The sequence below is a fragment of the Mytilus trossulus genome, chromosome 6 (genome assembly GCF_036588685.1).
Source record: "Mytilus trossulus isolate FHL-02 chromosome 6, PNRI_Mtr1.1.1.hap1, whole genome shotgun sequence".
NCBI classification, from domain to species: Eukaryota; Metazoa; Mollusca; class Bivalvia; order Mytilida; family Mytilidae; genus Mytilus; species Mytilus trossulus.
This window is the reverse complement of record NC_086378.1, coordinates 53,700,254-53,714,948: the sequence shown is the minus strand read 5'-3', so window position 1 is coordinate 53,714,948 and position 14,695 is coordinate 53,700,254. Positions and strand designations below refer to the sequence as shown.

Genomic DNA, 14,695 nt, shown 5'->3' with positions numbered 1-14,695 from the left:
TAATCCAAAAGGTCCAAAAAGTATAGCCAAACCCGTGAAAGGAATCAGAGCTTTGCACGAGGGAGATACATTCCTTTATTTATAATAATTTCTAATATTTGTAACAGCAAATTTTAATAACACAAAAATCCGTATTTTCATGCCAGTATCGAAGTACTGGCTACTGGGCTGGTGATACTTTGTTTCTTGTCCTCTATCTGTCTTGAATTGTTATGAATACCATATTAACATGTTCTGTGGATTTGTTTATTATTTTGGTTAGATATTTTTTAAAGAACACTTCTTTTAATAGTTATTTAAAATATTGATATTTTTGGAAAGATTCTATAATTAGGGTTGCAATACAGAGTAAGGGAAAAAAACTTATAATTTTTAATCACCCTCTTTCTTTTGCTTTCTAACATATGAGGCTTTGTGTTTGTGTTATACATGTGCAAATATATGGAAACAGCATCTTCAATAGATTTGATTACCAACACTAGTGAAATATAATTTTTGTTTGGTGTAACCATGGTAACAATCTGCTGTTGTTTGATAGAAAATTTTATAAAAAGGGGGATGGGTGAATATGTTACAAATGTTCAAATACGTTGGTACAAAGTCCAATTATAATCCAAAACAGTATTACCTTACTTTAAACCATAGACATTTTTTCGTCAAGAGGTCCATAAAAGAGGAACGAAAGATACCAAAGCGAAAGTCAAACTCATACATCTAAAATAAACTCACAACGCCTTGGCCAAAAATAAAAAAGACAAACAGACAAGCAATAGCACACATGACACAACATAGAAAACTAAAGAATCCTCACACAACCCCACCAAAAACTAGGTGCGATCTCAGGTGCTCCGGAATGCTAAAACTCCATTAAAATCATCTGAATTTCAGACCATTTTTCTATAACATTGAATTGAAGGGTTCGATGGTCAAATCTCTTTTGAAAAACACTGCTATAATGTATAGACCTATGAGTTGTACACTACGGATGTAAAAATACGAACTGTAGAACAGAAAATGGCCAATAAAACATGCTTAAAAACAATCTTCATGTTTTTATAAACCCTCTTGAAAGGCTATATCTTTCTTCAGCTATACAAAAATGAATTTCATTGTACAAAAACTTCCATATTTTAAAGATTCACCATGGCCAAAATGCGAAACTTAAGTTCTGTGATTTGTTACCTTAGCCAGAATGCGGTACATAACTGGTAAATGTCCTAGAGGAGAAGATATCAAAAACGGACAACAAATACAGTTTGAGTATTCAAGATCAGATCTGACAATCGGTCAATAAGCAATCTGGTCTTAAGTGGTTTACCTTTGTTTACAATGTTGCATCAAATAAGTGAATAAAAGGAGGGACTAAAATGATAAAGTTCGTAAGTGTTCATCTAACTATGTGTGCATATACAGCAACACTTGAATGATTATAATTGCAAATGATCTTCATTAATATTGTAAGAATACATCTATTTCTTATGAAACCAAATGAATAATGGATTAAAAAGAAAACCAGACACATTTTGTACGCCTGAACCAGATGGTACTCCCTAATTTGTCATTTGAATTTTTGTGACAATGATCTAAAATAAAGGAGGCATCTGATAAAAAGTAAGTAAAATGATTGTGAAGGAATAAAAGCATGAGTATCTCCCAATTGAAACGATATTCCCAGACTCGTATTTCCTATCATGATTTCCTTAATAGAGGGTTTCTACTCACAAGAAAGCTGTTATACCAAGATTTCCAAATGGTAAATTTGAAATCCTCCCTTTGTAAATTTTACGAACGCCATCATGAGTTGGTTCATAGTTATCAAAGGTACCAGGATTATAATTTAATACACCAGACGCGCGTAAAACTCGTCAGTGACGCTCAGATAATAAAAAAAAGTTTAAAGGCCAAACAAGTACAAAGCTGAAAACCATTAATGACCCAAAATTCCCAAAAGCTGTGTCAAATACGGCTAAGGAAATCTTTCCCTGAGATAAAAAAAAATCCTTAGTCTTTCCAAAAAACAGGAAATTTAAATAAAAAAGCATATAATCGACATTTATGTCAACACCGAGGTGCCTTAATCATCAAGTTGGTTAACTATTATGGAATATCGGTTTCACAGATGATATCGGATATGTTCCTAATGTCGTAACTACAATCCCGTTCCCTTTTCATGAATGTAACCTACCGAACTAGACTATTTAACGGGTTTGTAATACCATAAGCATCTCGACAGGTATCACATATGGAACAGGATCTGCTTACCCTTCCGGAGCACCTCAGATTACCCCTAGATTTTGGTGGGGTTCATGTTTCATTAGTCTTAAGTTTTCTATGTTGTTTCATGTGTACAATTATTTGTTTGTCTTTATTCTTTTTTAGTCATGGTATTGCTAGTATATTTTCGATCTATGAGTTTGAATGTCCCTCTGGTATCTTTCGCCCCTCTTTTATTGTGTCGAAAAGACTAAGACAGGCTTGTAATACCACGCTTATAGGTCTCTGTAAAAATGAAATAAATAACTCATTCTACATACCTAAATAACCACATCTTAGTTATCAGTATGATACCATGGATACAGCGAAGCACTTAAAAGATTTTAAGAAAACTATAACGTGTTTGATTTTAATATATTTCTACCATGTACATGACATGATGTACCAGTGTAGGAACAAATGGAATTGGTAATAACGGGGTAACCATATAGTGAATAAATCACTGGGAGAATAATAAATGTTAGATGACAATAAAAGAATTGTTTTGTGAATACTAATAGCTACTTCATAAAACAACTGCTTAAAACTGTCTCTGAATTGACTTCGAAAAGTGTCCGTTTATGTATATAGAAATAATAAGAAACTAAAGTTTCAACACTCTCATGCAAAAATGATAATGAGTATGTCTATTTGCTAGTTCTTTATTTTTATATAGCGCTACAACTGTTTCTGTTCTAATACATCCTTGGCTTTAAAAGGTGGCTTTAAGTTTTCCTATTGAAGCTATATCCATAATTTAAAGCGTTTCAGATGCATACAATTTATAGCGTGTTGTTTTCATCTTTAGCAATGTTTTTCACTATTATTCTTAAATTGATATATTGCATATATTATAACATAACAGGAAAATTATTTGTATTTAATTGAAAAAGGAAATGGGGAATATGTAAAAGCGACAACAACACGACCATAGAGAGGACAACAGCCGAAGTCCACCAATGGGTCTGCAATGTAGCGAGAAACTCCCGTACCCGGATGCGTCCTTCAGCTGGCCCCTTAAAAAATATGCATACTAGTACATTGATAATGGACGTCATACCAAACTCCGAATTATACACAAGAAACTAAAATTAAAAATCATACAAGAAAAACAAAGGCCAGAGACTTGGGACAGGCGCAAAATTGCGGCGGGGTTAAACATATTAATGAGATCTCAATCCTCTCCCTATACCTCTAGCCAATGTAAAAAAGTAAACGCATAACCATACGTACAATAAATTCAGTTCAAGCGAAGTCCGATGTTCATACTTTAAGTCATTGTTGACATGTGAATTGACATACACGTCTTCTTATATTCATATCACATACTTTACCAAACTTTTGTTAAATTCTGTATCAATTTAGTTCTTGAGAGATTAAATTACATACATTGTATCTTGCTAAAGACACGTTTTAAAAACGTTTTTGTTTCATCGCGAAACTTCTTGTCCATAAAAGCATAGATGTAAGGGTTTGCAATGTTATTTAAAATGAATATATGGTTAACAAACATGGCACCAGATCTTGTGCTGGTTGGTATAGTCTCCCAAAAGTCTTTGTATATCCCTTCGATAATCATTAGTATTATTTTCGGTATATAACTGAGTATAAATACAACAGTAATAACGAAAAACATGAATGTCAGTTTATATGAAATCCGACGGTTATTTATTCTTCTTTTTCGCGATCCAGACACAGGCGAAGCAGGACTTTTAACATAGCATTCCTCCTCACTATTCTGCTTAACTTCTGGAATTTGTTCGTCAGAGGTGGTTTCAATTGTGTCTCCCTCTTGATTACAGCTATCATCTTGTTTTTCTTGTTCTGTGTCCTCGCTTTGACTGCTAGTACTAGTTTGTTTATTAGTTTTGAAAATTCGGAACACAACGTATCCAATTCTAGAATAGAGCACAATAAGTGTTGTTACTATAACAATCGCAAAAAAGCCAAGTACAGCGGCATATACAATTCTTATTAGAACACGTCCCTTCTTAATCCTTCCACATCGCATTCCTGTAATTGTTTTGTCTGTACTCTGGAAAGGAATCACACCGTATACAAAAGGCAATGGTAACGCAATCAATATAGATAGCAATATTGCAAATGACAATAACGTTTTTTTCATCGAGGGTGGCATTGCTTGTTTCAGAGGCATACATATTTTGACATACCGTTGAAATGCAATAATAATCAAAATTGTGATTGGCATGAAAGTATTTACTCCTACAAAGTATTGTGCTGCCTTACATAATATATCGTTTGAAAAGTTAACTTGGTGTAAACACTGAAATACGTCATATGATCCGATATAGAATGTTGCTACTAGGTCAAATACAGCTAGAACAGGAATGAAATATCTTTCATCGGATCGCTTCTTCATCTTAAACGTATACACAAACAAAACAAGGACGTTTCCACATATCCCCAGAACCAGATAAACGGAAGTTACGATAAGGTTTGGTATTAAACTTGTAACTATTTCATCGTTCCATTTTGACACTGTAATGTTGTTTGTGGTATCGGTAATTTTCATATTAAGTCCTTAGTGTTAGCATATATAGAATGTATTTCACTTTCTTAATAATCAAAACGAAAGATGTTCCTCTTCATAACAAAATGTATCTTTGTTAAAATATTTCCTTATTAAAAGTGGATTTCTAAAAAATAATGTAAAAGCCGGTATTATATATAAATATTGTTTATAAAAACAAATATACACATTTTCCAGGAAATAATTTTCTTTTTATAATAAGAGGTTATTCCGTTTTAATTAGGGTTTTTTCAGGGAAATGTATTTCATCGTTGGTCATACAATTTTGTTTTCTTATTACTACATGTATTAATGTCTCACCACTTGTATAACATTATACATTCCAATATACATATAAAACATTGCGAATAACATGAAATATTGGATAACATTTATAAAACATATTGTATATTAAAACTAACAGTAAAATACCGTTAGCTCAAATACTAAAACATATACAAGTGCCATTCTATTAAGAACTATGAGAGACTGATATTAAAGGCCTAATTATATCCAAATGTATACAATTTTAAAACTACACATATCTAAGAATTAAAATATATCACTGCCTATATGCAAATAAAAAAAAAATTCTTCTACATAAAATATTAAAGCAGGTTTTAGCAACTACCTGTCATAATTCTTCGTTTCTGAATATTAAAAACATATAAACTTTTCGTCAATAGACAATTTATAAAATTGATCGATATGTTTTACTGCTTCACTATACAATATATATTTCGAAGGTCTGCATAATTTATAAAGGACATAAAGTAAATAGTTTTTTTACATGTTTTTCGTCTTCAATTTCATTTTTACACATAAAACAACATCTTTCGTTTATTGGTTTATTTTCATAACGTCCTGTTTCTATTTTAAGTGGCGCAACACCACATCTAAATTTTGCATAAGCACTTCTAAATTTAATAGACATATTCAGTTTTAAATATAACTCTGTACAATATTGAGATTTATATACCGGGGTAGCTTATAAGTACGAAGCTTGTTACCATTACTCTGTGACCAAATTTTTGTTTGCCATTCTACAATATATTTTTTAAATAAAACAATTTCAATGTCTCGAACAATATTCTTATGCAGCACACTCACTATCAATACTAGTATACAAATCAAAATTACAATATTTCAATTTTTCATGGCTCTATTACACCAGTTTTTCTTATTGTTTACAGCATTTTTATGTGACCATTTGAACACTTTGTAATTTATTCCGTCATTGGTCCATGTGGTCATGACACTACATCTTGCCCAGTGCCTGAAGACACATGTCCATTGCTTTACACTAGGTGGTCTATGATTATTTTATTTTCATTTAGGTTGTAGAAATGGAGCCATATACACTTCTGCAACAAATGAAAATAATTAATATGGCTAGTGGGTGTAGATAAATTAATTTTACCCCTCCCTTTCCCCATTTCCCCTGGAATATACCTAAAAGGACATACTCTTGTTTATTTCCTTTACCTTATTTGTTCATATGTAAAAAAAACCGACTCGTGTATGTTTGCCTGACAGGCGCCTTTATCACAAAAACAAAGAAAGTGGTAACATTATTCACTATTAAGGAAGCGGTATCATATAACAAGATGTGTTCACGTTAAAATAGTCACGAAACAGTATTAAAAAGTCTATAATGTTACATTTTAACGAATTCACTTTCTTCTGTTTCTCGAGCTATTGTAGCGTTCGGACTACTACGGTGGATTTCGGAGTAGAGCTTTACGCACTTGAAGAGTTGCATATATATGGTAATACATTTACTGTTACAAATCCCACACCTAACGTTGCCTTGGTGATACCTCGAATAGTATAATATGTATTGGCAACTTTCACAAAAATTGTCAGACGACTCCTTATAAGAGCTGTTGGCTTTAAATGAAATTGTTTTACATTCCTCTTATATTTGCCTGTTATCTTGAGAAAAAAAAACAATACATAAAGAAAAGATTTAAACAGAAAAATGGTGATCCCTATAAACCTTTTTATAAATTGTCAGTTATCTAGTAGAAGGAGTGTTTGTCCGTGAATGGTAATGTTTAATCAATTATTTTTTAATTGGACTTTTGAGAGAAAAAAATATTTATTTATTTTTAAAACTAGTAGATACAGAGAAAGTGTAAACAGAAAAATTATCATCAAAACAAAATGTATAACAATAAAAATCATTAGACCTGAATTATGTTCTATTCTATAATATTGGCGAGTGGAAATCGTCACAAAACACATTTTCACCACTTTCACTTCTAATGTAAATATCTTTTTTAAAAAGATATCCAAAAATTTTCATTTTCAAATTTGTTAAATTTGATTGAAATGCTGAGTTTTTATTTATTCCGTTATGTATCTGGATTTATTGGAAAAACAAAGGGAATTGTTTTTCTCAAAATGATGAATTTTATTTGTCGTCATGATAAAATACATCCTGATCCTGATCTTTGTATGTTTTAATGTTAACTGTAATGTACTGTTTTGTTAATTCGATTTTAATGAGTCTTTAAATATAAATCATAAATATATTTTAATAATTTACTTTTTCAAATATTCCATTTAAAATCAGAAATTGTTTTATGAATTGTTCTATATTTTGTTGTTGTTACTGTAACTGTTACGCTATACGCAGCCTATAGTTAGTCATTTAGTTTACATGTTTAAAACACATCATTTAAACTCCACCATTATGATGAACAACATAACAGTGTCCGAACGGAATGACAAAATATCAAAATGCTTATTACTAAATTAAACATTTTTATATTTTCCGCTTATCTCGTTCTTGGCACATGTGGAATCATCAACGTTTTGTTGGGTTATACACTTCAGGTTAAGGATTCATCTGATGAAAGATTCTTCATTCCAATTCATGATAAGGCTGCATTTGCCGGACTTGATAGTCACGGTATAGATTGCATTGTACAGTGTATTTCAATGTCAAAGTCAAGCTAAGTTAAACGTTTCAAACTATGCTCTTTGTTATCATTTTTATTTTGCTTATCATTGATTTTAAACCAGAGACATATAATACAATTACTATTTGTCTCTGTTTACACTAAATGTCTTAAAAGCGGGTATGCCTCGCAATTGCGCACTGACCGCATGATTTTCGTTAAAAATAATCTTATTTTCGATAGCTATATTGTTTTCATTTATTGTTGGTTTATCTGTGCCTCTTGTATATGGAGTTTCGAAAAAGTGCAATTACAGGATTTCGATGTGGACGATTGAAAGAGTGCATGGTAAAGTGAGAAGACCTTAGAACACTAATTAACTTTATTCTATTACTTTTGGTATATTTACCGTGGAGATTTTGACAACACCTGTAATATTCTACTGCAGATTTGGATACGCTTGTTTTCCGAGGTTTTAAAACGATATTATTATAATCATATGTCTCTGATGTTATCTGGGAACAGTATATGTTAATATTATTAACTCGTATATTTTAACAAATTTGATTCGTTTAGGCCGGGATAGTCACATGTTAAACTATATTTTCGAAGGTAGAGAGAAAACGGCGGATAGCAAAAGAGGGTGTTCATGTTCCAAAACGTTTGAAAAGCATATTGACCGGCAAAAAGCATATCGCACGGTTATTTTTAGAATATCTTAAAACCGATATAATTTGTGACGTCATGTAATGAATTTCAGGATATTGTTTAACGTTTTGAAACGCATGATATCTGTAATCGATTATTTGACGAAAAAAAATCTTCTAATACATAAGACCGTAAAAAAAAAAGAAAAAAAAAGGGAAATGAAATAACAACTAATATGTTGCTATTGTCAAGGAGACAATTGTAATATCTTTAAAATTCCAACAAACCTAAATGACGAGTTTGATACAAATATGGTCGGAAATTAATAATATAACAAATATAGCCTTCGTCCTCAGTCAATATACTTCTTTCAGGTCAATATATCCTTGTATCGACCTCATACAAAGGCTGTATTTGTATAATATATATGTTCCTGATGTTATCAATCAAGAAATTATATTTTCAGTTTTCACATTTTTTTTTTCAATTGTTTATTGCTGGGACTTATATATATATTATATAAATAATCTCATTTGTGTGTCTTTTTTTTTCGAAAAAGAGTGTTTTTTATTCAAATCTATTCGTTTCCTTTTAATATCTTTTATCAAGGATTTGCATAGTTAGACTAACTATACAAATTCTTGCTTTTATTAAATATAAATTTATAATGTAACCGTTTATAAAAAAAATCGATGGTAAATACGGAATCAGGACGAACAAGAACCGAAGACGGTAAGTGTATTAGAATTTTGTTTTTAGTCAGTTGAGTGTTTACAACGAGGAAGATTGCAAGTTACATTTCATGTTGCTTTGAGATAACGACAAAGAAACATTGAAAAGTGATTTTGTCTTGTGTTGCTGTCCTAAATGACAATGAATGTCATTCAACAAGTATACAGCATTTCTAGACCAGTTCAGCAATTGTTAAGATATACATGCATCTCTACTTACAGACATTTTACAACGTCAACAACTAAACACAGAAGAGAAAGCAAGTACATTTGAAATTGTACAAATATTTGTTGGGCTGTACTGTCCTGAGTGTCTGCTAATTTTCAGATTAACAGAATACAGAATAATTTTGTATTGACATGAATTCCCTTTAAACTATGGAGCCTTACTATTCGTCATTAAGAAAAATTTCCCTATATCATACACCATAAACATGATAGATAAATGTGAACAAATTGTTCAAGTTGGTCAAGGGAGTGTACATGTATATTGGTTCTGGAGGGTCACATGTGTCCACATTGCGAGGGAGTGACACATCTCCATGTTTTAATTTATGCAAATTTCACTTCATTGTTGTATCTCTTTCCTTAAAAATAGTGAAGGTTAAACAGTGAAATATCTTCAATGGTCGTAAATGTAGCGGTCATTCAAAAGGGCACGATGCCATATATATCAAATGACGTTATTGGTGGGCATGTGACGTCACAAACGTCAAGTGGTCATATTTCTTGCACATGCAATGCAACCTTGAAAAGCAACTGGCAGCAAGATGGTTAAAGGCAGTGTCTAAGACTGTGTGAGGCGTATCATACATTGTCATACATGTCATATCTGCCTTTGTGGGCTATATATAAAAAAAGAAGATGTGGTATGATTGCCAATGAGACAACTCTCTACAAGAGAACAAAATGAAACAGAAATTTTTAACTATAGGTCACCATATGGCCTTCTGCAATGAGTTAAGCCCATTCCGCATAGTCAGCTGTAAAAAGCCCCCAAATGACAATGTAAAATACTTCAAACGAGAAAACAAATGGCCTTATTTATTTATGCATATCCACATCAGATTTCAGATGAAATTGTGAAATAAATGCAGAAATTCTTGCAATTAGTACAAAAAGTATGAACATAATGAACCATGTTATAAACTATAAATTAAGGTGGTATGGGTGTCTTCCTCCATCTTGCATTGTCAAAAAACAGAGAATCAAAGTTCCATATTTTCTATCAAGATAGCAAAATGTAATGCAGAAATTCAGATATTTAATGTGAATTTTCATTTAAAAGAACCAATTTATAAGAATATAACTTGAAAATATTAATATTTTTGCAAATGCTGATTAGTTTTGGTTGTTTTTTTTTGTTTTTTTTTAAATTGGCATTTCAAGGAGGGATAACTCCAAAACAGTGCATTTTCTGAAGGATTCTACATGAAATTTTCTTATTTTGTTTTTTAGCCGAAAAAAACGTACGGTGACCCTATCTTTTCTGTTGATATTCTCGAAGCATTGTCTGAAACTGAAAGCTATCTCTTCTTTAAGTATTTAACAATTCTATCATTTTGTTTAGTTTCTAATCACAAAATGGTGTTTTTTCCTGTATAATCCATACAAATCTGTCAATTTGTCACATCCTATAGCTTGAGAAAATGCACGGTGACCTATCATTTTTATTATATTTTTCAACATATATCAATCATGTCAATAGATACTACGTTTTCACAAAGCATGCAAAGTATGAACAAATTCTATCATTTTTATTTTAGACTCCCATACCCCCTCAAATGATAATCAAATTAAAAAGCATCACATACAAGTGAGAAAAAACAAAGAACTCTGTATAAACATGATAAACATCAAAAAGTTTTAATACTACTAACAGTAAATCCTAATTGTATAACATCTGATACTTCAAATTAGATGTTTATCAATATATAAAAATCATACTACATCTCTTCGTTTTGATGTACAAATGTAGGTCATGTAAATACATGTATTAAAGAAAAGAGTTCTGAAAAAGGACAGGTACTCAAACATGTCAAACTCAAAGGTTGACAATATGGCTGATGAAATTTTATTTTTTTGAATTAATTGATACATACATGAGTGATCTATCTTCAGTATTACTTTGTTCTGGATTAGAACCTACATGTGTTTATCTTTTAATTTTCGTATGGTTAGTAAACATTTATTTGTTCATATTACAGTTATAGAGAAAACAGAGGGCAATACCACTGTTGTAAGTATGATTAGAATTCCATTTAGGCATGTACAATAAATAAATGCACAAATGAATAAATGGTCATAGAAATCAGTGTTCTGTCTGGATATTTCATTTAGCATCCTAAGTGACCTTGTTAACAGGGAAATTTTGGATACCATCTTGTTTCTAAAAATTATAGCATCACAATCTACATGATCTATAAGAAAACCAATTCAGATAAATGTAGCATCACATTCAAGAAATATAGCATTACATTACCATGATGCTAAAAGGCCCTGGGGTCTCACCGTGTAGGGATGACAAATGAAAGAGTGCACATGTATCCCTCATAGCCTATAGCTATCGTGTGGCTCATAAAAATTCTACAAATGGTTAATGGTACATGTAAAACCTGTTGAAAAATTGTTTAATATGAAAAAAAAGAAGATGTGGTATGATTGCCAATGAGACAATTCTCCACTAGAGACCAAAATGACACAAAAATTAACAACTATACATGTAGGTCACTGTACAGCCTTCAACAATGATTAAAGCCCAAACTGCATTATTTACAGATTTACTAAATAGAACAAATCTAACTAAGTTTTATTTAAATGACTTGATTTATTTCAGAGGAAGTGTAAAAATAATTTATCTGCAAATTAAGAGAAATTGACACAGAAAACACAACAAAAAGGATTCACCATTTAATCTGCACTGTCATTGATTAAAATCTGCAAGCTTAAGGCAGATGTTCCATTCTTAAAGTAAGAACATTTTTGTGAAAAACATTGAGGATCAGAAATTAATCAATACTGTGAATTTATTATTATAAATTAGATATTAATTTTCCTGGATTTCGTGGGTACAGTTGATCCAAGAATTAAGATATTAAAGTATTGCAAAATTTCTATAGATATATGCATACTTTGGCAAAACCATGAAATCAAATATCCATGAAAAAACAGGCATTCCTCAAGCCTCAAAAATAGGTATCAACGAAAATAAATTAATCCATAGTCATGACAGTATATAAATAAAATATATAAATTGATGCATGATTACAAAATTTTTGAACTTTTTTCACAGATTGAAGGAAACATTATACCAGTAGATCATAGTAAACTCCTACAACCACAAACTGCAGAAGGAAATGCAATAGCCTGTCCCTTGTGTAGATTAGATTTACATCCTAAACTCAAATATACAGTAAGTAATGTAAAACATCAATAAATGTTTGAACAAATAGTGACAATTCTGTTTAGTTAGATACAATGATAACCAGTTACTGGTAATTATAATAAGACTAATAGTTCTGGCTAGGGGTCTAACCTGCCACAATATGAAAATGTATGTACCCGCTACCAGTAAGTTTTATGGGTCCAACCCAATGTTCAGTAGCATTGGCTGCTGGGCCCCTGCTAAACTGTTTCCCTGGTTCATACACAATATGTTGCAATTGCATGCATGTCAAAGAAATAACATAGAAAAAAATCCTTGGAAGTTACTAGGCTTTCAAATAAAGAAGATACAAACCTTGACACTTTTACATCTAACTTGAATAATAAAGATGCAAAGTGTGAGTAGATTTTGCCCTCACATAATTGAAAATTATTTTTCTAATATTTTCCTCCTATGATAGTGTCAGAGTAGGAGCACCTTCATAATTTTCAGTAAATTTAGCAGCCATGTGGTTACTGAATACTGGATCCTTAATAAATTAAACTTAGGTAAAAAAAAAAATCACAATTCTTTAATTCCAAATCTTGGAATGAGGGACTGTATTTCATTCACCTTGTCTGGTTATTGACCAAAAAAAATACCTTTACACTTTTCTCAACTATTGTAACAGAATGACTCAGTGGTCAGTTGTGATGTGTCAGACATCTGCTGTGACGTTTTCAATATTATGAACTTTTAAAAATTTTAGTCACACATTACTGCTTTACCATTAATGACTTAGTGGTTGATCAGCAGCTTGACAGTCATGATTATGAATGTTCCTGTCAACAATAATTTATATATATTCAAAGCTTAAGCTGGCCCAGCAACAGATCCAAACCAAACAAAAATTCAAATTATCCTTCTGTTATTGTTGGAATTAACCACATACATTGACATGTAAAATTATAGATTTGATACTACCGTACATGTATTGATTTTCTTTTTTTATAATTTAGGATGTTTTAATACTAAGACAGTTCCTGACCCCAGAAGGAGAACAGTTACCAAAGAAAATATCTGGACTATGTTATAAACAACATAGAGAAGTTAAAAACTTAGTACGACAAGCTTATAGAGCAGGTACATATACATCATTAGATTAAAAAAGAAGATGTGGTATGATTGTCAACAAAACAACCAGTAAAAAACTGACAATCCTAGTCAATTAAGATTGGAGTCAAGTGAACCTGCCCCGTGCTGCATTTGAACTCAAAACCTCAGTGTTGACTGATTCAGCAGTTCAACAACTTTAATAAACCACTTGAAAATTGAGGCCCCATTTTAATATAACAATTAAGATCTACAACAATTTCAAAAAATTGCTTCCTCAAATTTTCAGACAATAATCTTTAAATTTTCATTTCATCTTTTATAGGTTTATTATCAGAATATCAGTTTCCAGAGGGTCATCCTAGGAGAAGTCAAAGATCTAATTGGAAGTGGAAGAAATACAATGTTTACTTTGAAGAGGAGGATAAATTTAGATTTTAAATAATAAATGAATAATACTTTATTTACTTTCCACTTTATATTGACCTTGACCTTCTGTCACCATTTGACATGTGAATCAGCTATAGAAAAAATATATTTATAAGTTTTTAAAGTAATTTGTATATACCATACAAGCATTTTTAGAGTATTGCATTTCAATGCATATAGATATAGAAAGATGTGGTATAAGTGCCAATGAGACAACTCTCCATCCAAATAACAATTTATAAAGATAAGCCATTATAGGTCAAGGTATGGCCTTCAACACGGAGCCTTGGCTCACACCGAATAACAAGCTATAAAGGGCCCCCAAATTACTTGTGTAAAACCATTCAAACAGGAAAACCAATGGTCTAATCTATATAGAGAAACGAGAAACAGGTATAAATTACATAAACAAACGACAACTACTGTACATCAGATTCCCTTGCACTACTGGTTAAAGTTCATTGTACTGGAACAACTAGTTAAACTTTCTATAACTTGTCATTGTTTAAACTTTATAACAAGTATCAAGTCAATATCTTTAAAGCATGACTAACAAATATGGAAAACTGATTATTTAAATGATTTTTTTTTTTTAAGTCCAAGGACCATAACACTGCACAAAATCATGAGACCAAATCAAAATTTGAACTTGATTTGTAAATTGTCATGATAAATCAATTTTAGCAATTATTAAATCAAAATATTCAAGCATGGAGAAAAA

The 14,695-nt window shown here is 31.2% G+C and overlaps 2 protein-coding genes across 2 annotated transcripts; one reads left to right on the top strand and one right to left on the bottom strand.

The window, feature by feature from the left end:
* Positions 1-3,027: 3,027 nt before the first annotated feature.
* On the bottom strand, positions 3,028-4,786 carry LOC134722816 (cholecystokinin receptor-like). Its single transcript, XM_063586442.1, has one exon. It carries the CDS (start codon positions 4,784-4,786, stop codon positions 3,635-3,637), a length of 1,152 nt encoding a protein of 383 aa, XP_063442512.1. The 3' UTR covers positions 3,028-3,634.
* Positions 4,787-9,099: 4,313 nt separating this feature from the next.
* Positions 9,100-14,008, top strand: LOC134723540 (large ribosomal subunit protein mL66-like). The gene is made up of 5 exons (XM_063587125.1): positions 9,100-9,328; positions 11,276-11,307; positions 12,361-12,480; positions 13,452-13,575; positions 13,871-14,008. Exons 1-5 carry the CDS (start codon positions 9,205-9,207, stop codon positions 13,984-13,986), a joined length of 516 nt encoding a protein of 171 aa, XP_063443195.1. The 5' UTR covers positions 9,100-9,204; the 3' UTR covers positions 13,987-14,008.
* The last annotated feature ends 687 nt before the right edge of the window (positions 14,009-14,695 follow it).

What these genes read in the sequence shown, in the direction of transcription:
- LOC134722816 (XM_063586442.1), bottom strand. Translation starts at nt 4,786, where the DNA reads ATGAAAATTACCGATACCACAAACAACATTACAGTGTCAAAATGGAAC.
- LOC134723540 (XM_063587125.1), top strand. Translation starts at nt 9,205, where the DNA reads ATGACAATGAATGTCATTCAACAAGTATACAGCATTTCTAGACCAGTT. An exon ending in AACTAAACACAGAAGAGAAA is followed by an intron (nt 9,329 to 11,275) that starts GCAAGTACATTT and finishes TTCATATTACAG; the next exon opens with TTATAGAGAAAACAGAGGGC. An exon ending in ACGACAAGCTTATAGAGCAG is followed by an intron (nt 13,576 to 13,870) that starts GTACATATACAT and finishes CATCTTTTATAG; the next exon opens with GTTTATTATCAGAATATCAG.